This window comes from Myodes glareolus, chromosome 27 (genome assembly GCF_982192425.1).
Source record: "Myodes glareolus chromosome 27, mMyoGla1.1, whole genome shotgun sequence".
In the NCBI taxonomy this organism is placed as follows: Eukaryota; Metazoa; Chordata; class Mammalia; order Rodentia; family Cricetidae; genus Myodes; species Myodes glareolus.
In genome coordinates this window covers 6,573,988-6,598,863 of record NC_142052.1, presented here as the reverse complement: position 1 = coordinate 6,598,863, position 24,876 = coordinate 6,573,988, and the positions used below count along the sequence as shown (strand labels likewise).

The window sequence follows — 24,876 nt, the reverse complement described above, 5'->3', positions numbered from 1 at the left end:
TATCCAGGAAAATTTTGAAGAACTAAAAAGGGTTCCTATAGTTATTCAGAGTTACCCTTTATTTTTGCATGTGAAAATCACTCAATTCTGCCTCTATTTGAGAAGTGGTTGCATTTGCAACATTTTGGAGACCCACAGTTCTCAAAGCCGATCCGTGACTTTGAGAGAGTCCCTCCTTCACGGTGCTGGGGATGGAGTCGATCATCTTCTCGGTCCTCCTTGCCATCTCTCCCTTGGTGCTCCCCTGTTCCCATTTTCTTAGCCCTCTCTGGTAGCAGATGCAGGATTCTCTCGTGAGCTGCATTTATTCCCACACAGAAGTTATTGGGAACTGTGTCCACCTGGGCTCTCTACTCCTGCGAGTCCGTCTTCAGGCCACGAGCTATTTCCCACCTACAAGTTGGGATGATGTCTCCCAAATCTAATGTGACAGACAGTTCTAACTGCTAGGAAGAGCAGACGCAAGCGGCCTGCTGACATGGCAGCAGAGACTCAACCAGATCTCTCCAGGTTTTGTCCAGCATTTCCACATAGACACTCATGTGTCATGAAAGCCTAGCAGGGAGGTTTCTCCAATGTGCTTCCAATTCGGTGTCGTGTAAATATTTGTCCCACTTGGAAAGCTCTTCTTGTGTCATTTTCGTGAAGAAAACACTACTCTCCTAGTGTGCAGTCTTGAGACATGGCTGATGTCCTGATCTGCTCCCATTTGCCGATGTCTTATACTGCTTGGTCCCTGAGTCTTGCCAGGTCTATCTTAGGCCCTCTGTATAATTCTGTCACTCTCTCGCTCTTTTTCCCTAGTGCAGGGCGAGATCTTTTGGTGCTTATAGCTGGATCGGAGAGGATCTCACACGTCCCTCCTTTGCTCCTGCCTCCAATCCTGTTTCTATTCTGTGACTAGAGAGAGATTTTAAACGTTGAAGGCATCTTTTTCAATTGCCACTTCCTGTGGCTCTGCGTTGTTACAGGGATAATGCGGGCTGTATCCTGTAGCTTTCAAGTGCTCTGTCACCAGGGTTCAGAGTTCTGTTGGGGTTCCCTTTAAGAGAAACTGGGAGACAGCAAGCAGACTGCCTGCCCCCCGAAGGAGAGACAGCCTCATTTTCCTGTGGACCGTTTCTGGTGGCTGTGATATCTATTCTAGTTTGATTTCTGATGCTGGCATAAAGCACTCTGACCAAAGGCAATTTAGGAGAGGAATGGGTTTATTTACATTGCCATTCCAAGTTAAAGTCTTCTATGGAGAGAAGAATGGTCAGGAATTCAAGCTGGAACTTGACAGAGAAACCACAGAAGAACACTGCTTGATGGCCAGCTCACAAGGCCTTGCTTTTCTCCCTTTTTTATATAGCACAAGACCCCTTTCCTGGGGTGGGATGCACCTTCCTGCATCAGTTAAATGTCAACACAGAAGCCCACAGACATGCCCACAGGTCAAACTGGTCTATGCAATCCCTCAACTGAGATTCCCTTCTTAAGTGACTCTAGTCTGTGTCCAGTTGGCAGTTAATGCTTGTAGGACACAATCTAAGGGCTACTACAGCAGTAGGTTTAACCAGTTCTAGCACAGACATCGTGGATGTCAGAGTCTGAGTCACTTGCTGTTTTGCTCTATTTTAAAAGGTTTCCCCATGCCTAGTCTTTCTTCCTCTTTTGTTATGTATGCACAAACCCCACTAGATCCTCACCCTCGGCATTAGCTTGGGAAATGCCAGCCATCCCGCTAGTATGTATCCGGCTGATGATGTCATGCAAGTCTTCATTTCCCTTACCAAAGATTAGTCACTTTTCATGTACTCAGTTTACTCCACAGAACCACTATGTGGCCATTTCAATTACTCTTTGACATTCAGTATTGCATCTCTTGTCCTGGACACTGGAAGCTGAGTAAATATTTAGTAACTGGAGAATCAAATAATATATAGATACCATTTTAAAAACTGTATGATTATCTATAATAACTGTGTTCATATGTGTGTGTGTGTGAATATGCATACATGCAGAGACTAGAAGTCAACCTTAGAGAATGTTGCTCCTTGAAAGCCATCCACCTTGTCTTTCCAAGGCAGAGACTCACATTGGTTTGGAACTTAGCCAGCTAAGCCAGACTTGTAGGCCAGTAAGCCCCAGGGTCCACCATCTCCTCTCTGTGTTGTTCGTGACTCTGAATTAGCCTTCCAGAGCTATTTATTATTCTAATTTGTTTTCTGTTCTTCTCATAAAACACCTTGCCCCAAAGCAACTTAGAGCAAGAAGGGAGTTATATTGACTAGACTTCCACATCAGAGTCCATTACTGAAGGAAGTCGGAACAAGAGCTCAGGAAGGACCCTACAGGCAGGAACTGAAACCGAGGTCATGAAGGCGTCCTACTTACTGGCTTGCTTTCTATGACTGCTCAGCTTTTTTTCTTATATAACCCAAGACTACCAGCCCAAAGGTGGCACTGCGTACAGTGGTCTGGGCCCTCCCATATTAATAGTTAAGAAGAAAAATACACCATAGACATGTCCAGACCATTTGATAGAGGTAACTCTTCAATCGAACTTTTCTTTTCCCAAATGCTTCTATTTCGTGTCAACTTGACAAGAACTAACTGGCATAATTTAACCTTAACACACATGCCTGATTATTAAACTATAACCTTCCGTTTATTTTTTATACCTAAATTCTCATGATCATATAACAATATAAAAAATATAACTTTAAATGTTGTACTGTCTTTAAATTTCTCGGCACTTCAAAGTCCTGGATTGCTTTTAAAACCCCCAAATCTCCCATGGACCTTTGTAAAAATCAAAACCCAAATTAAATACTTTCTTATTTCTAAGAGAGAAGATTCTGGGCACAAGTAAAATTAAATGAAAGATGAAAGCACAAACAACCTCTATAAGTGCAAATCCAACCCTGGTGCCCGAGGCGCATCACCTGGACTCACTCAAGATCTTCTGGGAACCAAAGGACTTGAACAGCCCCCACTTCTCTGGCTCTCCCATCCACAGCACATATATGTTCTCTGTAGGCTCAGGTCAGCTCCACTCCACACTGTCCACCATCCTTAGTGGTCATATTCTTCTCATGACCTCTCCAATATACTGTATTCACTATTGTCACTATGGTTGCACCTTCATGGTGACCTTTCCTTGAGTCTGCATCACGTGTTGCCAAGGCTCACGTGTTTTCCATGATCCTTCAAATTTAGAGTTAACTTCAACAGAGGCTCTACCTTCACCAGTGACTTCTCCTGGTCTTTGTTCTGGGACTCTCTAACTCTGACTCACAGTGCCAAGCATCAACTCGTCTCCATGACCCCTTTGTGCCTGCTAAACCATTATGTGCGGGGAAACTCATATCAGTTACCACATTTGTTTACCGACTTGAGATGTGGCCTTCTCCCTGGTGGCCCACAGCGTCTGTATACTGCCCCTAAGGTCATAATTCTGGGGAAAATTTGCTCCAGGGCTGTTAGTCTCTTAATAGCAACCGATAATTCTCCAGTCTTAGCATTAACTGTCCCAATAAACCAAAGGTTTCTTTTCCAGGGACTTTTGCTTTAAGACTTACTTTCATTAATGTAAATGAGTGTTTTATCTGCATGTAGTCATGTGCGCACTGTACATGCCTGGGTCTAAATAGCCAGAAGAGGGTGCTGGATCTCCTGGAACTAGAATTACAGATGGTTTTAATCTGTTATGTGGGTGCTGGTAGCTGAATCCTGGTCCTCTTCAAGAGCAGTAAGTGGTCTGTTTTAGTTACTTCTGTTGTTATGACACCATGACCAACGAAGTCAGCTTTTATGAAAGAAAACTTTTAATTGGGGATTTTTTTAACCATTTCAGGGGTTTAGTCCATTATCAACATGGCAGGGAGCGTGGTATGCATGGCCTATAGCAGTCACTGAGAGCTACATTTTGATCTCTACGCAGCTTGAAAAGTCCCCTTGAGACAGACAGAGAACGCATAGACATCCTGGATCAGTTTTTGAAACCTCTTAGTCCACTCCCCATGACAGACTTCCTCCAACAAAGCCACACCCACTTCAATGAGGACACACCTCCTAATCCTTCTCAAGCAGTGCCGCTCTCTAGTAACTAGAATTTCAAATATAGAAGCCCATCGGAGACATTGTTATTTAAACCACCACAGTAGCTCAAGTAGTGAGTGGTCTCTCTGGTGTCCTTCTATAAATTCCTTGTGTGTGTGCCTGTGTGTGTGTGTGTGTTGTTTGATTGCTTTAGGAATGTTCTCTCTGTGTAGCCCTGGTTATCCTGAAACTCACCATGTAAGCCACACAGGCCTCGAATGCACCTCTGATCACACCCACTCATCCCGCATGCTCCCCACCCTACATACACTCCCACCCCTGCTACAGGCTGGGGTTAAAGTCCTGCGCCACCCCGTGACTTGTTATGCTTTGTTTGGCTTTGGCTGATATCCCTGGGAGACCTGTTCTTTTCTGAATGGAAGCAGAAGAGGAGTGGATCTGAGGGAGAAGAGGAGCATGGAGGGGGACTGGGAGTAGCAGAAAAAGGGGAAAACTGTAGTCGGGATGTAATGCATGAGAGAAGAATAAAATAAATGTAAATAAAAAACCCTGCACCCCCATGCATAGCTATACTTTTTTCATAATATTTTTATTGATTATTTGGGAATTTTACATCATGAATCCAAGCACATTCATTTCCAAGTCCTTCTGAATCCATTCCTTCACCCTTGGTATCCCCCCCAAAAAGATAGAAGGAGGAGGAGGAGGAGGAGGAAGAAAAAGGAGGGGCCAAAAAAAGAAGGAGGAAGAGGAGGAGAAGAAGACAGTACAATTTCTGTTGCTCATATACTCACTGAAACGTGGTCAAAACAACTCCCCATGGCCAGCCTCTTAAAGAAAACTGAGTTCTTCTCCACCCCCACCCCCACCTGAAGCCATCAGATCTTAATCTTTAGACTCAGGTCCTGGCAAGCCACACACTCATGGCGTGTTCGCTTCTGGCACAGTATGCTGTGTGGTTTTCAGTTGTCACCCTTATGCTCTTATTATCTGACAGCCGACTCCCCCAACAAAGGCTTCATTCAGCATTCCTCGGGAATGTATTGTTTAAATGATCTCCTCCATTGCTAGTCCCACTCAGTGTTCACACTATCACGCAATATCTTTTCTTATTATCACACAGCAAAAAAGTACATAACAACTTCATTAGTGAGCTATGCCTAGAGAGGGCGGGGTCTAATGGATTGGCCTGAACAATAAAACCTTTCCGCTTGCCGATACAAGTCAAAATTGCTCTCAACTTAGAGTTCGGTGACAGCAAGAGGTGACAGGCAGGGTGTTCACCTGGAGAAAGGGTGAATTAAGGAGAAACCGGAGTTCTCTGGCCTTCCTGGCCAGTGGCCACAACAGAACAAAAGACATTTCCAACTACTGGCCAAAGAGAAGAGTGAGAACTCTTTGCTTTTAGAACCTCGGCTCCAGAATCTCTCTGGTCCTTTTCTATCCAGTGTCAGAAAGGACACAAATTAGTTGTCTGAAGACACACTGTCTCAGGGTTAGCCCTTCGCTAGTCAGATGCTATCTGGGAACTCCTGTGACATCTCTGAATGTCAGTTTTCTACCCTTTAACATTTTAAATGCCTTTGTTTAAAGTATTTTTCAATTAGAAGGATAAAATCGAGTCAGACATGTTTTTAAATAATGAAACGGTAGTCCAGATATGGCTTGAATAATAATTCAGAGTATTTTTTTATTTATTCCTTCTAAAACCTTGCTTTCAGCTTCTAGCTTGTGAGATAATAACTCAAGTTTAATATAGAGGTTTTAGACGTCAGGGCTACCCTTACTTCTGAAACAGCAAAGCCTTTTGGGTAAGTCAGACTGAGCTCTCTTGATGACCCAATGCATTTATGTTATGAAAACTTCCTAAACTTTGCCTCTAAACTAAGTTTTTCACAGAAAGACTATTGTATCTAAAATATTAAGCATAATTTTAAAAATGTGTTAAGTTGGTCTCAACCAAAATTATTATAGTTTTTTTCTTTTTCAACTAAAATTTGTTATTTTTAATTTTTAATTTTATTTTTGAAGGTCTGACTCTGTCCTGCTCCATTGCTAAGGGTTCCGTGTTTAGGTGTTTGCTCTTCTTCTTGAGATATTTACCACTTCTCCCCCTTCTTGAATGCTTGCTCTTTCTATTGACTGGATGAGCTTGCTTGATTGAATTGTGAGCTTCATGTAGCTTTGTTGTCTTTATGATCCTATATTTCTAAATCAGGACTGTAAGATTTGCAAAACCTGTTCATAGCACAATTCTTTTTCGTATTATCTGCGGAGTCCAGCTATATTCTTAGTGGCAAATAAATGCTGTTGGCTCCCTTTGGCTCCTTGCAGAATTAGTTCAAGCCGACGGTCCGTAGTGTAGCAACGGTTGCTATTGTAAGGTGCTTACAGGAGGGCAGGAGACCGTTTCTCTAGCAGGCCTTCTTGAACTGCCAGCCCCCAAATCATGACACCAAGACTTAATATTGGTTTTGAATGCATGGCCTTAGTTTAGGCTTTTCCCGCCAGCTCTCAGCACTGAATTCAGGGTGTTTCTCTTCATCTACGTTTTGGTTTTTAACTTTCTTTCATTCTGTATGTCCAACTCGTCTGCTTCCTCTGTGTCTAGCGGGCTGAGGGCTGTCCGGCTGAGTGGCCCATGGCATCTCCTTCTATTTCTCCCTTGTTCTCTCTTTCCAGTGTAGATTACTCCTCTGCCTAGTCAGTTATGTTTTTGTTAGACCAATCAGGTGCCCTTAGGATGACAAAGGAGAACAAATGCAGCATGTCTTTACATAGCTGAACAAATGCAACCTAAACAAATGCAACACCCCTTGACATAGTGAAAGTAGCATTTCACAACCTAAGCAAATGTCATACATCTTTACATAAAGTGAATAGTCCACAACAAATTTGCTTTAAATTATCCATGACTGAAGCAATAAAAATGACTAGCTTTCTCAGTGCTCATCTTGAAAAGGGGCAATGGTCCTCCACGTTGAGGAATCAGTTCTACCACATTCTAGAGTAACCCAGCTCATCTAAGGAAAGCACGGTGCAGCTGAGGAAGGGGCCTGAGCAGGTGCCATCTTCTCTTTGGCTTTAAAAACAATGCTATTTCATGTGACAGATGACAGATAAACTGCACCCCTTCATGGTAAGACACTCAGCAGATATTTTTTCAGTAATGGGTCGCATGAGCCCTTTACCTGAAACCTCTGTGGCACGGTATCCAAACTAGTAAGCAAATGTCAGATTTGGAGGAAATTACATCACTTCTGTGAGTGTGGCAGCATCCTGGTACCGATTTGCATTATCTGGTGAGTTCTATAATGATATCAATGATTTGGGTTTGGTTAATGATGATTTAGAAATTATGCCTAAAATTATCACACTTTTCTAAGTAATCAATTCGTGATATAAATTTATCCGAAGTACAAGGTAAACATAATTTTATATTAATAGAATATACAAATTTATTGACATTTTAAATTAACTTACTTCTAATCCAAAATTGCTAATAAGTTTTGGATACCAAAAAATAAAATGTACACGATTGGAAAAGACTATTACAATAATCCTATTTTACACAGTGTGATAGTGGTGTAGGCTTGTAATCCCAGGATGTTGAAAGACAGAAGTAGGAGGATTACTCAAAATTGGGGGCCAGTCTCCACTACATAGAAAATTTCAGGATCACATAGTAAGACCCCCCCCCCCGTCTCAAAAACACCAAAAATTAAACAAACATCCCAAGATCCCTTTTTTTCTAACTGTCTACTTTGGAGGACATATTTTCTTAATGTCCCTCAAAATAAATCAAGAATTTAATATATTTGTAAATATGTAAAAACATTGCCATGTATTTTTAACCTTAACCTATAGATGGCTATGAAAGGGTATGTTAATATATGATGATCTTATTAATATTATCATAAATAAATATTTTAAATTTGTCTTGATATGAAATTTATAAAAATCACAATTTGCCATGCTATTTCAGTAAATGCATTTGTCTTGCACGCCCACTCTCCGGAGACCATGCAGTGAATATGCACTGACCGTGGCCTCACCACTCACTAGCAGCAACCTGTTTCATTTTAGAGATAAGAAAATGGGGGTGATAAGATCAATTGCTTGTAAAGCCGTGCGACCACCAAATACTATTTCTGCAAGCTGTGAAGTTGTGAGGTTTTGATTTTAATATCTTAAATATTCAAATCTTCTTTTTCAGAGAATACTGCAATGACCTTAAACTCTCCGATAATAATACTGAATTTCTTTTAAATTTCAATGAATTTATTGATAGAAAAACTCCAAATAACCCTTCCTGTAAGTATATATGAATTTGTAGTACGTGCCTCAGTGATTGTGTCCCAAATGGTCAGTTTGGTTTATATGATCAAATCTCAGGATAATCATGACAGCTTATTGGTGGGCGGTTTTATTTACTGCAGGAATTTTAATGGCAACAGGCAGCAATTGGTTCCTTAACTTTTGATATGAAATCAATCTCATTTCATTATTAAGCGAAATCAAGTATTCAAAACAAGGTAGTCAGTACTTGAAAGCCGTTAAACAGTACGCTTACCCTAGTTCCTCTTAGATTTTGAAAATATGGTTTGAGTCATCTATTGACGATTTTCCTTACAGTGCACTTGCTATGTAGAGAAAAACATAGGGTATGCTCTTTGACTATGTTATGTCTTCAAATGAATATTTTCATGTGGATAGAGTACAAAGAACAATCACTTTTCGTTTTCTTTCCTTATGACATAGTTTGATCACAAGCCACTTTGTCTAAAAATAAACTTCTGTAGTTACCTACCTCATAAGACAAATCTGGGGGAAAGAGACAGAGACAGCTGTAATATTTAATTTTAGCTATCATAGCTGTCTCTCTGATAAATCTACCTCATTACCCCTTTAGGATGTTGCTCAGATGCATAGTTTCTAGGCTTGAAACATGTAGTAATCCAAAGGTTTTCACCGTAGAAATGGCTTAGAAGGCTTCTACCTGGGACAATTCAAGTGAGAGATAAGTGAGGAAAAGCAGAGCTACATCAAAATTTACTCCAATAAATCTGAAAAAAGAGAATAAAGAGCTGAAGCATCCACTCCTCTTTTTATTGCTCTTCTTTTTCCCTTTAAAAAGTGATTATTTCTATATTTCTATTATCAAAGGTTGAAAAAGCACTTCTACCAGTTATCAAAAGTCAGAAAGCATCCTTCTCAAAGCTTCCTCTCCCGCTCCAGTCGTTATTGTGGGAAACTGAGTTGTCCAGCTCCCCCTCCCTCTTACATAAACAGCTATCAGTGAAAACTATACATGCCTTACTTGAGTCAGATGAAATTTTTGTCATGGATGTGAGAAGAAAGTGCCTGTAGATTTTCTCAACGTTTCATGCCCTGAGAGCAGAGATGCCACAAGAGGCAAAGGGAATAAGCTATGCTCTTTGATCTTGGGCCTCATTTTCTATGCTTTCTTTTACCTTTGAACCTGAGCAGGCATGCTCCTCGGTTGTTCCAGAAATGACAGCTGACAGCCTGTGCTCTTGAACTGACATCGCTACATTCAGAAACCCAGTTGGACTAGTGCTAGCATAGGATAAGTCTAACCCTTTCCCCTACACCAAAACAAACACAAAAATGGACATTTACAGGAATTTCAAGAAGTCAAATTCATGGTCTAATATTGTGTTCCACTGTGGAATGTGGAAGAGTCAAAGTACCTTTTCCTTATTGAAAAAAGATAAAGTAGCATGACATATTGTATCATGTTTTTACTTGATAATTTAATTTAATAATCCTATCTACACATGAATGAGTATATATTGCATATATATACATACATGCATGGTGTGAAACCACCATATTAAGCTACATAACCAAACAAAACAGAAAAAAGGACATTTCCTCATTGTTCCCTAAAAAGTCATAATGCAGATGTCTTCTTGAATTTTCATCTATCCATTTATTTTTATTTAAGCTTCTTCTTGTGAAGAAGAATACATACAAGAGTACTGTATTCAAATCCTTTCCTCCCCTGTCTTACCTCCTTCCAGTGCCTCCCGCTGCTACTCCCTCGCAAGTTCATGGCCTCTTCTTATTCAGTCACTAGTGTCATATATGTATGAATGCAGATATGTGCTATAGATCTTGTATATATATGTAACTATGCATGTATACATACATATTTGTGTATATGAATACTTAAGGTATATCTTCAATATGCAAGTCTTTATATATGTACATATAATGTACATATTATATATATGCAAATACAAGTCACACATACAACCTCTTGTCTCCAATTAGTGTGCTGCTATATGTATATATGTTTAGGACTGATCACTAGAAACAGGAGCTCCTGTCAGGGGCTTGTCCCTGGAGAAGTCTGAGTCTCCATCTCTCACCAGTCTTAATTGTCTACATTTCTTCATCAGTGGGGCCTTGTAAAGCATCCCCTATGCGTGTTGGCATAGCAACTATCACGTCTTTGTGCAGTTCCCGGTTGGGCCACATTGTTGTTTCGTTTTCATACATGCCGTTTCCTTTTCATGTCTAGAAGCAGATGTCTTTCGATAAAGCACTTTCTCTCCTTAGCAACTGGCTTTCAAAATACTAGTTCATTCATGGCCCCAGTGTCGCGGATAAGATCGATGATGCAGAAGGTGCACAACTTATAGGGACTTTTCCTGCATAGCTACTCAACTGTTGTGAAAGTTGTAAATATATTTGTTTCATTGTTATTGGAGTTGAAAACCTATGTGAGTTTAATCAAAGATACCATTTTTCTGTGTTAGGCAATGCAGATTTGATTAACAGAATCTTGTTGGATGCCGGTTTCACAAATGAACTTGTCCAAAATTACTGGAGTAAGCAGAAAAATATGTAAGTATTTGTTCTTTTTAATAAATATATATATATATATATGTGTGTGTGTATATACACATATACACACATATATATACATACACACACACATACACATATATATTTCATTTTGGTTTCACATCTCTGGGAAAATTTTAGATAATGCGCCTCATAAATTCAGTTAGTTATGTAGCTTTAGAAATGATTTCTCAGGAAATCATTTTACGATTGTCCATAATTTTCATTGTCAATTGTGAGTGTCACTCAATGGTAATATTGACCATGTATGAGCATTATATGTTAATACGACTAAAACACATTAAATAGCCATGCTGTGTATGCGTGTTTGTGGTGAATTGGTGTTTCTAGTGAATGCTTAGTTGGCTTGCAGCGGACACACGCTGCTCTCTTCCTCAGTCACTGAGACACTGCAGGGCGGCTCTCTCACCTCTGTTCGTCTCCAATCACCATGCTTACCCCTTCGTCATTATCAAGATCCTAAAACACCATTTTCCAGCAATTACAGCAGCCGAGTTTTGTGCCTTTCGTGCCTTCCTTTCCTGTCCCCAGTTTCAAGTCTGTTTCCCCTCCATGGGTTTCCTGCCACGGTCCTGTTTCTAAAACACTTTAGTGTAAAGATAAAGATGGAGCTTAAAGCAGGCATGCTGGTCCATGCGAGAATCTCAGCGCTTCGGAACTGAGGCCGGGGCAGCCCAGGTGGAAGGTCAGCCTCGGCATAGACCAGATTTTGTCTCAGAGAGCTGGGGAGGGGCAGTTCTTAAGCATGAATTTCCAAACCACTCATAGGCGGTCCCTTTAAGCAAACTCATCCCGGAGAATCGACTTCCTCTTCTTGTATCTTACGCCACTCTCGCAACACCAGGCTCCTTCCTAGCTTCCCCTTTTCTCTATACACTGATGTGCTCTGTACTCCCTGCCCGTCAGTCGTCAAAGGACAACTCCATCCTTCTTTCCACTATAGTGACTCTTAAGTATACTAACCCTTAACATCATAGATCATTATCCTGCCATTCCGTGCGTGTTGATAGGTGTAACGGGCTCTCCTTTATTTCACTTTGTACTATGAACACCTAGCCTGGCGTCTTACAGTGCGCTTTTTCACGTGCCCTCCTTTTATCTTCTATTTTAGCAAAGGAGTGAAAGCACGCTTCGTGGTGACTGATGGTGGGATTACAAGAGTTTATCCCAAAGAGTAAGTTCAAATAACCTCTGTAAAAGTCAGTCCGTCGCAACAGCCCGTGCCAAGGGTCCACTGGTTGCCATGTAAGGAAGCTAGTCTTTGGAAAAGCTGATCTTCGTTAGAAGATTAAATTGCAGTATTGTTTAAAGTGTTTATGTTAATAAAATATTCCATTTCCCTAGACAATCGTGTTATAGGGGTTTGCAATGGCCATTGCTAGTCATATTTGTATATATTCATTACGAAATTTAAGAGAGGTTGAAAGAGATGTCCCTCTTTGTAGATACAGTCCAAATGGGCTTGATGACCATACCGGGGACCCAGAGCAGAATTAGCTTAGCACATCCTTACTTGCATTGGATTTTCATGCCTCGTGTCTCTTGTTATCTTGAGAAAAGTTCCTGCAGTGGGCTGAATAGATACCAGGCTTATTAATACTAATTAACTGACTTAACTTTAATTTCTCAACTGAGAGTCAGCCTTCTCTCATTCTGATTATGCTGATACATTGCGCAGTAATGAGAATCAGTTATGCTATCCATGCTTGTCTTCCTTAGGCATACCTGAATAGTAGATATGTCTTTAGAAATATATTTCCACAAAGGGACCTCAGATTATCATGTGCTTAAGGAATATAAATGAGGAGAGCCATTTCCTCCCTAGGGCTGGAGAGAATTGGCAAGAAAACCCAGAGACGTATGAGGACAGCTTCTACAAGCGAAGCCTGGATAATGATAACTATGTTTTCACCGCGCCATACTTCAACAGTGAGTAGTCTTTGGAATCCGGATTTCTCAGTTCCTTTTCTATCTGAAAGCAAATATTTGCCCTGGTCCCTCTCCCTTCAAATCCATATATTTTGTTAACCTGCCTAGAATAGTCATTATTTAGCAATATAATATATGCAAGAGATTGGGGAAATAGAAAAGAAGCATGCATTTGGATGAAGAAATAGAATGCATGCACATGAAGAAGTCATCCAGCAATGCAGGGCTGGAATCTGTGCAGGCATGCCCAGTAAGTAAGAACATATGGAGCTAATCTCATGTATTTCAACTACTACATTCAGACATGGCTAATGACATAAGTTGGTGTAGAGAGATGAATGGTATCTTATCTGCGTTAATGGTATAATTTGCTATCTATAATAAATAGTAATCCATCTTCTAATATAATTTATATGATTCTTTGCTGCCCTGCCACAAGAACCTCTTCAGTTCAGCCCTTCAGTCTCTGTGTACGTAGCTACTTTGTTCCTCTCATTTCAAAAATGAGGAAACTGAAATCCGTAAGTTTTCGGAGTTGTATACACAGACATACACCATGCATAAGCCAAAGCCTGCTTTGTGACTCCAAGATATTCTTTCCGTTTCCTCCGAAAGCTTCTCCAACATTTTAAAATATTCCACGACTGTGATTGGACCATGCCTCCATTATATTATGGAAGCAGTTGAAATGAAGTTGAGTAATTCATAACAATAAATGAACAAATAAAAACCAGCTCAGGATTCTTCAAACTTCTTTGGTCTATGCAGAAAGAAAAGAGAAAGCCGAAACCTCTTTATATGTAGAATGACCATTCAAAGGCTCAGAACCATGATTCATCTAGATTAGTCTGTGTACTTTTCTTTTAGAAAGTGGACCCGGCGCATATGAATCTGGCATTATGGTAAGCAAAGCTGTAGAACTGTATATCCAAGGAAAACTTCTTAAGCCTGCAGGTAAGCATGCATTATGTGCACAGGTAACCAAAGTTAAATAAGATATTACATTTCATCATAAACGGGAAACATTTATTTGGAAGATCAAAATTTTAAATCTGGGATAAATTTTGCAATGCTACTTTGTCAGTATTTCCTATTTTCAAACGCACGAAAGACTGGTACCAAGGTCATACATATTTATAATAATTTAAACATGAAATTACCTTTGCATACCTGTATCCTAGACTACTATGTAGCTGCTGTAAACAGGACTGGGTCTATCTAAAATTGTTCAGCTATTTGGAAAAACATTAAATCAAACAGGTAACCCAAACAGGATAGTGCAAACAGGAACTAGGAGTGGGCTGGAGTCAGTGCATACAATAAAGTAAGATCTAGCCCAGTGGAGTTTGCCGTTAGACGGCCCAATATTGTCCACAGTTATAGGTAGAGAGACTGCACTTTCCGCTCCTGGGAACTGTGTTACCCTAGCTACGGTTCTACTTCTAGGGTTCGCCCCTTTATTGACTCGCTTCTTCGCCCTTCACTCAATTGCTAATTTACTTCCTACTTATCGCTTAGTCTCTCAGCTGTCCGCCATCGTCCACCTTTCCCAAAAGCCAACATGCTCCTGTCAACAAATGTTTCTACGAATCTAATACTTAAACTGGCAGGGGTAGAGACACCTTTTATATATACGGCACAAATGATCATATATTTGTAATATCAACACTCAGATTTTTAGATTATACTATTAATAAGACACCCATGTTGAGGCTGTTTTTTTTAAAAATATAATTTCTTGAAATGTAAAATGTACTTTATGAGATAGTTTACGACTATAAAAATTGTATCTTAATGACTCCAGAAACTGTACCTCTGTAAAAATTCTTTTTGAATTTCAAGTTTATTAGTTAGTTTGTAAATTGTCTAAGCTGTTACATTGCAAAGATGGCATTATAGCAATCGTGACTTCAAATTTATTTACATTATTTTTTCAGTTGTGGGGATTAAAATTGATGTAAATTCCTGGATAGAAAATTTTACCAAAACTTCAATCAGGGACCCGGTAAGATTTTTTTTTTTAATTATTGAACTATGATTAATAGTTTTAAAGTTCACCGACTGAAAATGATCCTTGTGTAGTGGCAAAGTAAACTTCCAGGGTCGCTCCCCTTCAGTAGAAAGAGGAATTTCCGTTTTCAGAGCTTGTGTTTTCCTAGGCCACAGAATGAAAACTGTTTCAGGCTGACAACTGGAAATGCTCATACAGATTCATATTGACTGATATTTTCTGACTTTAAAGATAAAACTAGTTTTTCCTTATAAACTCTAATTGTTTGCTCTCATTTAGATTAGATAAAAAATATTCCAGGCTCTCTTATTATAAGAGGTTAGTTGTTAAATTAACCTGATTTAAAACTGTGAAAAGGTGATTTAAATTCTTTTTTTTTCTTTTTTCTTTTTTTACTCTAGTGTGCTGGTCCTGTTTGCGACTGCAAAAGAAACAGTGATGTAAGCAAATTCTTGAAAATCAATTTGACTGGACTGCGTCTTTTTCTCTTACTTACCAAATAGTAATCATGTCCATGATTTAAAAGATCCAGGGATTTTTTGATCTAATGCTGACAAATTCTGTAGATGACTGATTCATGCAGGCACTTTAAACGCTTCTTCAGGAAATATTTAACCTTACAGGAAGGGGAAGAGTCATGTCCACGTGGACCATGTCTCGTTCAGTACTGGTGAAGGTGGAGTCTTTGGGTTACCAGCAACTTTATTTTTCAAGAAGTTTCTAAGCAGAGCACTGGTTTCAAAGAGAGTCTGTCCTCAACTGGGAATTTTCACAATACTTAAGGCGGGGAGGGAGCGTGAACTAAATGCTGATGATACACTTTCAAGGATTAGGTGTCCTCTTGTGTCATCTCTCTTTGCAAAGCTGGAAACAAGAATGGGAGCCACCTTAGTCAAGGTCCTGAAGGTGCTCTCAGCAGCATGCTAGGGAAACTGACCCAGGAACCTGGGGGGCAGGGGGGGATGACACTGGTGACAACCTGTCTCTTTGTGTCTGTCTGAGATTGCCACAGGAAGAGCAGGCTTCCGTCTCTGATGACTCCTACTTCTGAGAACTTATAAGACACACGTTTTATTACTTTAGAGTTTATTTACTTTCCCATCGGCCCTGGTAAATAGTCGCTTTAGAGCAAACTGTTTTCATGTTGGGAGCATTGCATATTGTGTTTCCCACTTGGAAGACAATTCTTTAATCATGATTTTGTTCAACATAAGCTATTAAATGTTCACACATTTATACCAGGTGGAAAGTTCTCATCTATGAACATGTTCTCTTTTGCCTTCTTGTATAAACCTCCCGTTATCCAACTAGATATTATTAATAAGGTAATGTAAAATAGTTTTTCACATTTACTTTTTGATTTTCCCCCAGTCTATTAAATACAGTAAATAAAAAATATAAATGTCTCCTTGCTAGCAGTATGTATGTGTTACTACATAATGCTGGTCTGTCTAGCATCGCAGACACTTAGAGGACCTTGCAGTGCTAAAAAGACTTGGCCAAGTTTCCTTTTAGATTTGTTCAGACAGCTGACACTGGGAGGTAAATAGCAGGTGATAGATTGTTAAACCTAGAGGCTTGATATGCACACCAGTGTGCCCTACGCGTATAAGGTTAGTGTCTGCGGAATACATTTTATCTGGAGAAGATGTAGTTTTCTAATCTGGAGAAGATGGAGTCGTCTAAATTTCTCTTATGCCTCTTGCTCTACTTACCTGTATCCTCCGCAACAATGGCGGGGCAGCGCGCTAGCCTTCCTGAACACCTGTTGATTTCTGCTCCTAGGTGATGGACTGTGTCATTCTGGATGATGGCGGGTTTCTTCTGATGGCCAACCACGATGAGTACACTAATCAGGTATGAGCCTAGAGTAAGAGAGAAGAAGTTCCGTTTCCAAAGTGGTTTCTATGATTAATCCGAAACCCCTTTAGGTTTTTAGAAGTTGATGAATTGTTTAATTTCTGTCACAAAATAGATCTTCCAAAGATTACTATACTGTAGACCAGTGCACTCTAAATAGTAAACCTAGCTCTCCTTTTGTAATTGATTTTACTTTTAGATAATGGTAGTCCCCATTAATGTAGATAACTAAGGATTTTAAAAATGATATGAACGTGCCTTTGGTCTTTGAACAGTCAGAAAATTGCTACAATCAGTTGGTAATGTCCACCTCTAGTCCAGCTCGTTAAAGTTTCTGTCACCTCAATTGCCTTCTCTTGTGCTGTAAGAGAACCAAAATTACCCTTTTTTGATTTCTTGTATACAGTCTAACATTATTAACTTTGTTCCTCTTGTGGAATCTTAATCTAAAAGCCATTCTTCTTATCAGGGACACCTAATTGTGATCTTATTACACTTAGAAGTGGCTCGGATGTTCATTCCTCCTACAAATATAAGACCACAGAGAACCGCTGAATAGTGAGAGTTGCTAATTTCATTTTGATTCTTCCACATTGCCAGAGTCAGGTTCTCATTTATTTTAATTTGCAGACCACTTTTCTAGTTTCAGTTCCTTAGAAAGCATTTTTTTTTTCTCTGTATTGAATCTGATGTTGATCTTTTGAATTTGAAATGATCAAATATCCCTTTGTTTTCCAGATTGGACGTTTCTTTGGAGAGATTGACCCCAGCTTGATGAGACACCTGGTTAATATATCAGTTTATGCATTCAATAAATCATATGACTATCAGTCCGTGTGCGATCCAAGTGCTGCACCGAAGCAAGGGGCAGGACATCGTTCCGCATACGTGGTCAGTAAAACCTGTGATTGAGCTAGCAGTTCTTCTCATGGGGAAAATCATGCCAGTGTAGACCAATGTAATGAATTCTTGATATTTATTTTACATTTTATAGCCATCGATTGCAGACATACTGCAGATTGGCTGGTGGGCCACGGCTGCTGCTTGGTAAGTCAAGTGTTTGGTTTTATTATAAATGAAAGAAAAAGGTCATTAAAATATTTGTGACAAGGGAGTGGTATTATGGATATTATTCTTTCCTATGAACAGGTTAGAAATACTAGTAGTTATTTTTAAATGATCATAGGAAAATACTTTTCAATTTTCTATATGAAAATACTGATAGACTCAAAACATTCACCCTCTTCAGAGTTTTTTTTTAAGCAATATTTGTTCTTGGTGATCTCTTATATGTATATAATGCACTTGATTGCACCCTCTTTAATCTCCCTCCCACTTATCCTGCCCTCTCCTACACATCCCTAAGTGTCTTACCGTCTTTTTGTTTTTGTGATCCCCTGAGTTCACAAAGGCCAGTAGAGTGATTATGAGCACGGCACTATTGAGTAGAGCCCGATGTTTTCACCAGGGGGTATACAATCGATAAGATAGTTAAGGGATTTGAAAATAATGACACTCCTTCCCATAATCCATCGGTAACCAATAGCTTAGTACGGAGGAGTGGGACCCGAAGATCTCTCCCTTAGCCATGGCTAGCTCCTCGTGGTCCAGTCTTTGCAGGCCCTCAGAAGGGTCCTTCACTCATGCAGTCGTGTAGTAGGTCTTCACTCAGGTGCTACTTTTCATGTAAAACCTTGTAAAGGACAACTTCTAGATGTTTCTCAGTTATTCATTTTCAAACTCCAGGTCTATTCTCCAGCAGTTGCTCTTGAGTTTGACATTTCCACGGCTCCTTGAGGCAGGTATGTCAATGCACTGATGTGGTCACCAACATGGAAGTCCATTTTTCCTTTGGATTGTGACATCAGTCTAGTAAATTTATAGAGAGAAGTCGCATGTATGTATGTGTGCATGTATGTGTACACATGTGTGTGTGCACGTGTATATGTGTGTGAATGTGTAGACACATGTATGTATGTGTATGCATGCATGTGTGCATATATGTGTGTGTATGTGTATGTACATGCATGTGTGTGAGCAAAAGAGATCATCAAGCTCATACTTTTGATATATTGAAACTTATTTTCCAATGGTTTATAAATTGTTATAGTCCATATTGGTCTGCATTTTGTAGCTTAAGTATAAATTTATTATTTAGAAACTTACCAAGCACTGTTTAATGACTGTCAGGCAATAACTCAACAGTAAACCAACCAGCCAAACACTTGTCATTAATCGTTAATTGTCTTTGTGACCAGTGATCCTAAGAAATGCGGCTTCTCCGGTGGTGACAATCTTCTCTTTGCCTCCCACAGTTGAGATGGAGGAGGATGACTTCACCACCTCCCTGTCAAAGCAGAGCTGCATCACAGAACAAACCCAGTACTTCTTTGAAAACGATAGTAAATCGTTCGGCGGTGTCCTGGACTGTGGAAACTGCTCCAGGTACGCCGCTCCTCTGGGTGGCGCCGTCCTTGTTTACCGAGGGCAATTGCTCCTCTGTGTGGCCCAGTCCTTGTTTACCAAGGGCAGTATCTAGACCTGTTGTAGTCACGGAGAATAACAGAAATTCTCAGTGATCTTTGAGATGAATAGTTGTTTTAAGCTGAAAATGTCAGAAATACTTGGTTTCGTTATAGGTCTCATAAAGTCTTGATAACTTACAATTGTTTTAGCTACAGTTGCATGATAAAGATAACGGCTTCTGATTTTAGACAGAATAGAGAAACTTGAGTGCATTTTCATAAGCAAAGTTGATATTGAAAACTTTGTAACAAAGTTTAGTTATGATAATTTCAATCAAATACGAGTCCTTTTCATCTATGATAAATAAGAAGGGTTGTAAAATATTGGGGTGTTCTTTGTCTACTTCTACCCTTCTCTGACATGAAAAATCATATAACTACTTTGATGTGCAATTGAAGATTCTGAGAAAAATATCTTCTAAGATCGTTGTTAATCTTACCATTCAAAAAAAACCCATCTTTTAAATACAGAGAAAATACTCTTGGCTGTAGACAGAAGTTTCTATCCCGCCTGGCCCTGCTGCCATTCAGAGCCAAAGAAACATACAGAAGCTTATATTATTTATAAACTGTTTAGCCTATTACCTTAGTCTTATTAACTAGTTCTTACAACCTAAATTAGCCCCTAATTCTTATCTATGTTTAGCCACGTGACTAGGTAATTGGCTCAGTTTAGCATTCTCATCTTGCTTCCTCTGCATCTGACTGAAGACTGTATCTGGCCTTTCCTCTTCCTAGAATTCTCTTAGTCTGGTTGCCCCGCCTACACTTCCTGCCTGGGTACTGGCCAATCAGTGCTTTATTAAAGCAATACGAATGGCAAATCATTACTGGGTACAAAAGCATTGTCCCATAGCACTTGACTGTAATAGAATAGAGGAGGAAGGCAAGATCGGGACTTTGGAAGGCCGAAACGGAAAATGATAATCCATGCTATGGGGTCCCTGAGCCACAGAGTATGAAGTGTGGAGGGGCTTTTTAAAAAGAGATGGAGGGCAAGTTTTCCAGAATAACATGAACAGCAAAAGGAAAGGGGACGAGGTAAGGTAACCTAGGAAAGCACTGGAATCATTGCTGGTGGCTGAGGAAGTTAGTCTACAACATTAATAATAACTATGTTTACTCCAAGGAGTAACCAATAGGCCTAGTCAATATTTTTTACAACTTGATTTTATAAGCTACTTCTTCAAGGAGGTATAGTTTATGAGGAGGAAGGTAAAGGGAAAAGTCAGACATGAATTCTGGGTAAAGATCACTTTATTTAAAAGTGAGTGTACAGAACTTTCAAGTTTGGAAGCTAGAGGAGCAGCCTGGAGTGGCTGCAGGTGGGGTGTGTGCACAGCATCGGGCTGTGCACTAATGTGGCCCTGTAACAGCAATGTGTACATGAAGAACTGAGAGGGTAGAGACTGGTCCAACGCTTTGCTTGAAAGCTCTCTCACTTATGGTAGTCTGTTTTTTCCCCAGTTCAAAAGGAAAAGCTAGTAAAATTCATTTTGAAAAGACATAAAGAAATTAGATCTTGCTCACATATTGGTTGCAAAAGAAACCTAAGCAACTGACACTCGGCATGGAGCTACAGCCTGATTCTGTCTCTGAGTTCTGCAATGTAACGGTTCCCAACCACAGGCCCCTGTCTGCATTGCCATTAAAGTTAAATGCAATAAGGAAATTTTATGTCACATTTCAAGAGCTTTGCTTCCCGCTTTTGGAGAGAAAACATTTTTGCCCTTGCGGAGAGCCTGTGAGGAGCATTGCTCCACACTCTCTCCTGACCTCAGTTTGATACTGTGCCTAGCCGCCTTTTGTTTCCTGCTTTGCCTGCCTCTAAAATAAACTATTGTTGGTTTATTGCCAATTATAAATTCTGCCATTTCCTGTATGTTTAAAATCCAGCATTTTTTTAGTATTTTGGACAATAACTAAATAGTACTTATTTTGTAATTAGGACTAACAACTTTAAAGATTTCAATCAAAGACGTTTTTAGTATGACCTTCAAGATTTTTTATTTTTGAGAAAGGGAATGTGTTCATGTTAGTAAGTAAAAACATAGTGATCTTGAAGTCATACTCATTTTAGTGTGAGTGTGTGTGTGTGTATGTGTGTGTACGTGTGTGTTATCCCAGATGCTTTTTTTTAATACATTGTTTTATCTTTCTTTTCATTAAGAAAGGATCTTGGAATGATTTCCATTCTTTTTTTCCAAAAGATGGTTTTCATTTAGTGATCTGTTCTACGATATATTTTGCAGAATCTTTCATGTAGAGAAGCTGATGAACACCAACCTAGTATTCATAATGGTGGAGAGCAAAGGGACATGTCCCTGTGACACGCGGATGCTCATGCAGGCAGAGCAGACTTGTATCCTTTGGTGCTGGGGATGTCTGGAGAAGATCATCTTAAAGCAATGAATATTTAAATTTGTCACCCTGTTTATTATCTTATAGAGAAAAAATACTACAGTACCAAAACTTTGGTTGGAAGGTCAGAACTGATGACAGTACTCAGGACCTGTGAGAACCGTTCACTGAACACATACAGTTTCTCACCAGTTTGCATACTTGAATTGGTTCTGCTGGCTGAGAACACTGACATAGGTCGGTTGTGATTGGTTTTGGAAATCCATGTATCTCATTGCCTCTTTTGACCATGTGGGGAAGAAGTTCCATCTACCCTGTTCCTTGACAATGCTCTCTAGCTGACGGTCCAGATCCTTGCGACATGGTGAAGCACCCCAGATACCGAAAAGGGCCCGATGTCTGCTTTGACAACAATGTCCTGGTAAGGGTTTCCATGAGTTACAGTAATAGAAATTAATGGTCACTTTCCACAGGAGTTAAAAAGATGGGTTTTCATTTTTAACTCATCATTATATCTTTACCATAGTTTTTCTCTCGAACATAATGTACTTTCTAGTAAACTAAAATTTCATTTCGTTAGTTTTTTTTTATGGTTAGCATAAAGTTAGGAGTTCTGCCTTTTTCACTATCTTACTTTCAAACAAAACTTCAATAAATTTTTAATAGTCTATGCAGTTATGTTAAAGACATAATAATGAATAATAATAACCTGTATAAAATGTTAATCACAGGAAATATGTCCCCTACCTTAATTTATATTCCAATCCTGCAGGTGTTATTTTGATTTTAATTAGGATATGTTTAGTCATCATCCAATTAAAAACTGGTTTGGATAGTTATCTAAATATTTTGTTACCTTTTCTCCTATATCTGTTTTTTTTAAGAAAATTATTTTGTGTATATGGATGTTTTGTCTGCATATATAATCTGTGTACCACCTTTATGCCTCATGCCCAAGGTGGCCTGAAGAGGCCATCACAGCCTCTGGGACTAGAGTTATAGCTTGTTGTCAGCCATCACATGAGTACTGGGAATCAAACCCAGATCCTCTGAAAGATCAGCCTTAACTGCTGTGCCAATTCTCCATTCACTCAAACTGCAATTCATAAGCTATATTCATATAAAAGATACTTAGTAACTGTTAAGTAAAGCATTTAGGGAACAATGACCGAGAGTCATTTCAAAAATAATTGGTTGGGCTTTTCCTTTCAGAGAATATATAATATATTACAGGCCTACTGCATTACCAGGACTGATTGTGAGGCATCCCAAGACCACAGGGGAACATGGCTGCGGACAGACCAAAGTCATACTAACCATGAGGGTGGTGTAACTGACTCTCTAAAAACATGAGCGTACAATGCAAGCAGGGCACACACTAGCAAGAGCTGTTATTTGAAGACCTGGTATTGACAGAGTACTACAGACTTGGAGCACACATTCCTTTTCCTTTCATTTGAAATAGGTTTTATAGTACAATATATTCTGATTACTGTCCCCTTACTATCGCGACTACTCCCAGTTCCTCCTCCCCTCCCTACCTTCCCATCCAGATCCATGCCCTTTCTGTCTTTAATGGGAAAACACTGAATCTAAGAAATAATGATAAAATTAAACTAGAGTAGGACAAAACAACAAACAAGAAAAAGAGCCGCAAAAAGCACAAAAAAAAATGCATGTAGACATACTTTTGTACACACAGGAGCCCATAAGAACACAAAATCAGAAGCTGTTGGCAGAAACTACTTGTTCATTCCAAGCTGCCCAAAACCAAAATAATCACACAGAAACTATATTATTTGCAATACCGTTTGGCCAATAGCTTAAGCATATTTCTAACTAACTCTTATATCTTAAATTAACCCATTTCTATTGCTCTGTGTATTGCCACGTGACTATGGCTTACTGGCAAAGTTCTGGCACAACTTTCTCCAGCAGGAGCTACATAGCTTCTCCATGATTTCGCCTATTCTCTCTCTTTCTCTCTCTCTCTCTCTCTCTCTCTCTCTCTCTCTCTCTCTCTCTCTCTCTCTCTCCCCCAGCTTGGCTTTGCTCCATTAAGCCATTGACTAAAAGCAGCTTCTTTATTAACCAATGGTAATCATAGCATACAGAGGAGAATCCCACATCACCTCCCCTTTTCTGTCTAAATAAAAAAGGTTTTAACTTTAAGATAGCAAGATTACAAAAAAAGCAAAACAGGTATCATGTAAGACTTACAGTTATAACATTTATATCTACTTTATCTTTTTTTATAACTAAGGAAAACTGTAACTATGACTATTTTTCAACTCCATCAAAGATCCCAGAAGGATATAATATTACCTAAGATAACAGGAAGTGTATTGTAACTTCAAAAACTCAAAAATTGACAGAAACATCTCACTGCCTGGACAGTCACCCAAAGTTCTTCTGTAATGTGGGAGCATCCAATCTCCAACCTACGAGCCCATAGTAACTAGCAGACTTTTTCATGAAGCAGGAAATTAAAAGATCTGTTCTGCCTTGTAATGGCAAAGTCCATCTGTTGCTTTCTTCTGTGTCCTGCAGAATGTCTGGCAGACTGTTTCATGAAGTAGGAATCCCAAAGAACTGTCTCACCTTGAGGCAAGTTCAGCAGTCCTTTTTCTGTGGGTCCTTCACATACAATTCCTACAGCCTAACATCAAGCAGTCTAGGCAATAGCAGTTTCTTCCCTAAATGACTGACAAACTCCATAAGAAGCCTCTTTGATGCCCATCATCCTCTTGAAGAAGATTGGTGCCAGCAGCAGATGTGTCTCATTGACATGAAAAGTCCTATCTTCTTAAGCATTTTAAATGCCATATTCTGAATGTCTTTGAAAGATTTGAAGAATCCCTATTTTTCTGAAACATACCTTTGTACATCTAGAAAGCCTAACATTACTACAAACTTGACTATTATAGATTAATATCTATTAACCTGTATCTCTTAATTATACATTGCATTTTTAAATGAATTGCACAGACACAATATCTTAATCAAGAGCAGAAATATATATAATAAAATTGACATTAAATTTCTATTAATAAACCCAGATCCATATCCATGTAAATCTCTATAGCATATTCCCCTTTAAATGTAAACAAACATTATAAACAATATTTGGGAATTTGGGTATAGTTCTCTCCAAACTGCTTCCAGCTTTTTGTTGGGTAAAATAATTTTGGGGGGTGTTCACAGTGACCTTTTGGGAGGTCTTGATCCATCAAACCACATTATTTT

At 39.4% G+C, this 24,876-nt stretch overlaps 1 protein-coding gene across 7 annotated transcripts in view; it reads left to right on the top strand.

The window, feature by feature from the left end:
* The window catches only part of Cacna2d1 (calcium voltage-gated channel auxiliary subunit alpha2delta 1), a 431,327-nt gene that overhangs the window by 392,807 nt on the left and 13,644 nt on the right, over positions 1 to 24,876 (top strand). For all 7 annotated transcript variants that reach the window (XM_085684078.2, XM_085684077.2, XM_085684081.2 and 4 more), the window contains 14 exons: positions 8,264 to 8,361; positions 10,836 to 10,923; positions 12,056 to 12,118; positions 12,770 to 12,873; positions 13,741 to 13,827; positions 14,811 to 14,878; positions 15,286 to 15,324; positions 16,670 to 16,741; positions 17,483 to 17,635; positions 17,739 to 17,791; positions 18,491 to 18,546; positions 19,060 to 19,189; positions 21,522 to 21,631; positions 21,969 to 22,051. In XM_085684078.2, coding sequence (XP_085540204.2) covers positions 8,264 to 8,361; positions 10,836 to 10,923; positions 12,056 to 12,118; positions 12,770 to 12,873; positions 13,741 to 13,827; positions 14,811 to 14,878; positions 15,286 to 15,324; positions 16,670 to 16,741; positions 17,483 to 17,635; positions 17,739 to 17,791; positions 18,491 to 18,546; positions 19,060 to 19,189; positions 21,522 to 21,631; positions 21,969 to 22,051 — 1,204 coding nt within the window. The remainder of the gene's footprint in view (positions 1 to 8,263; positions 8,362 to 10,835; positions 10,924 to 12,055; positions 12,119 to 12,769; positions 12,874 to 13,740; positions 13,828 to 14,810; positions 14,879 to 15,285; positions 15,325 to 16,669; positions 16,742 to 17,482; positions 17,636 to 17,738; positions 17,792 to 18,490; positions 18,547 to 19,059; positions 19,190 to 21,521; positions 21,632 to 21,968; positions 22,052 to 24,876) is intronic.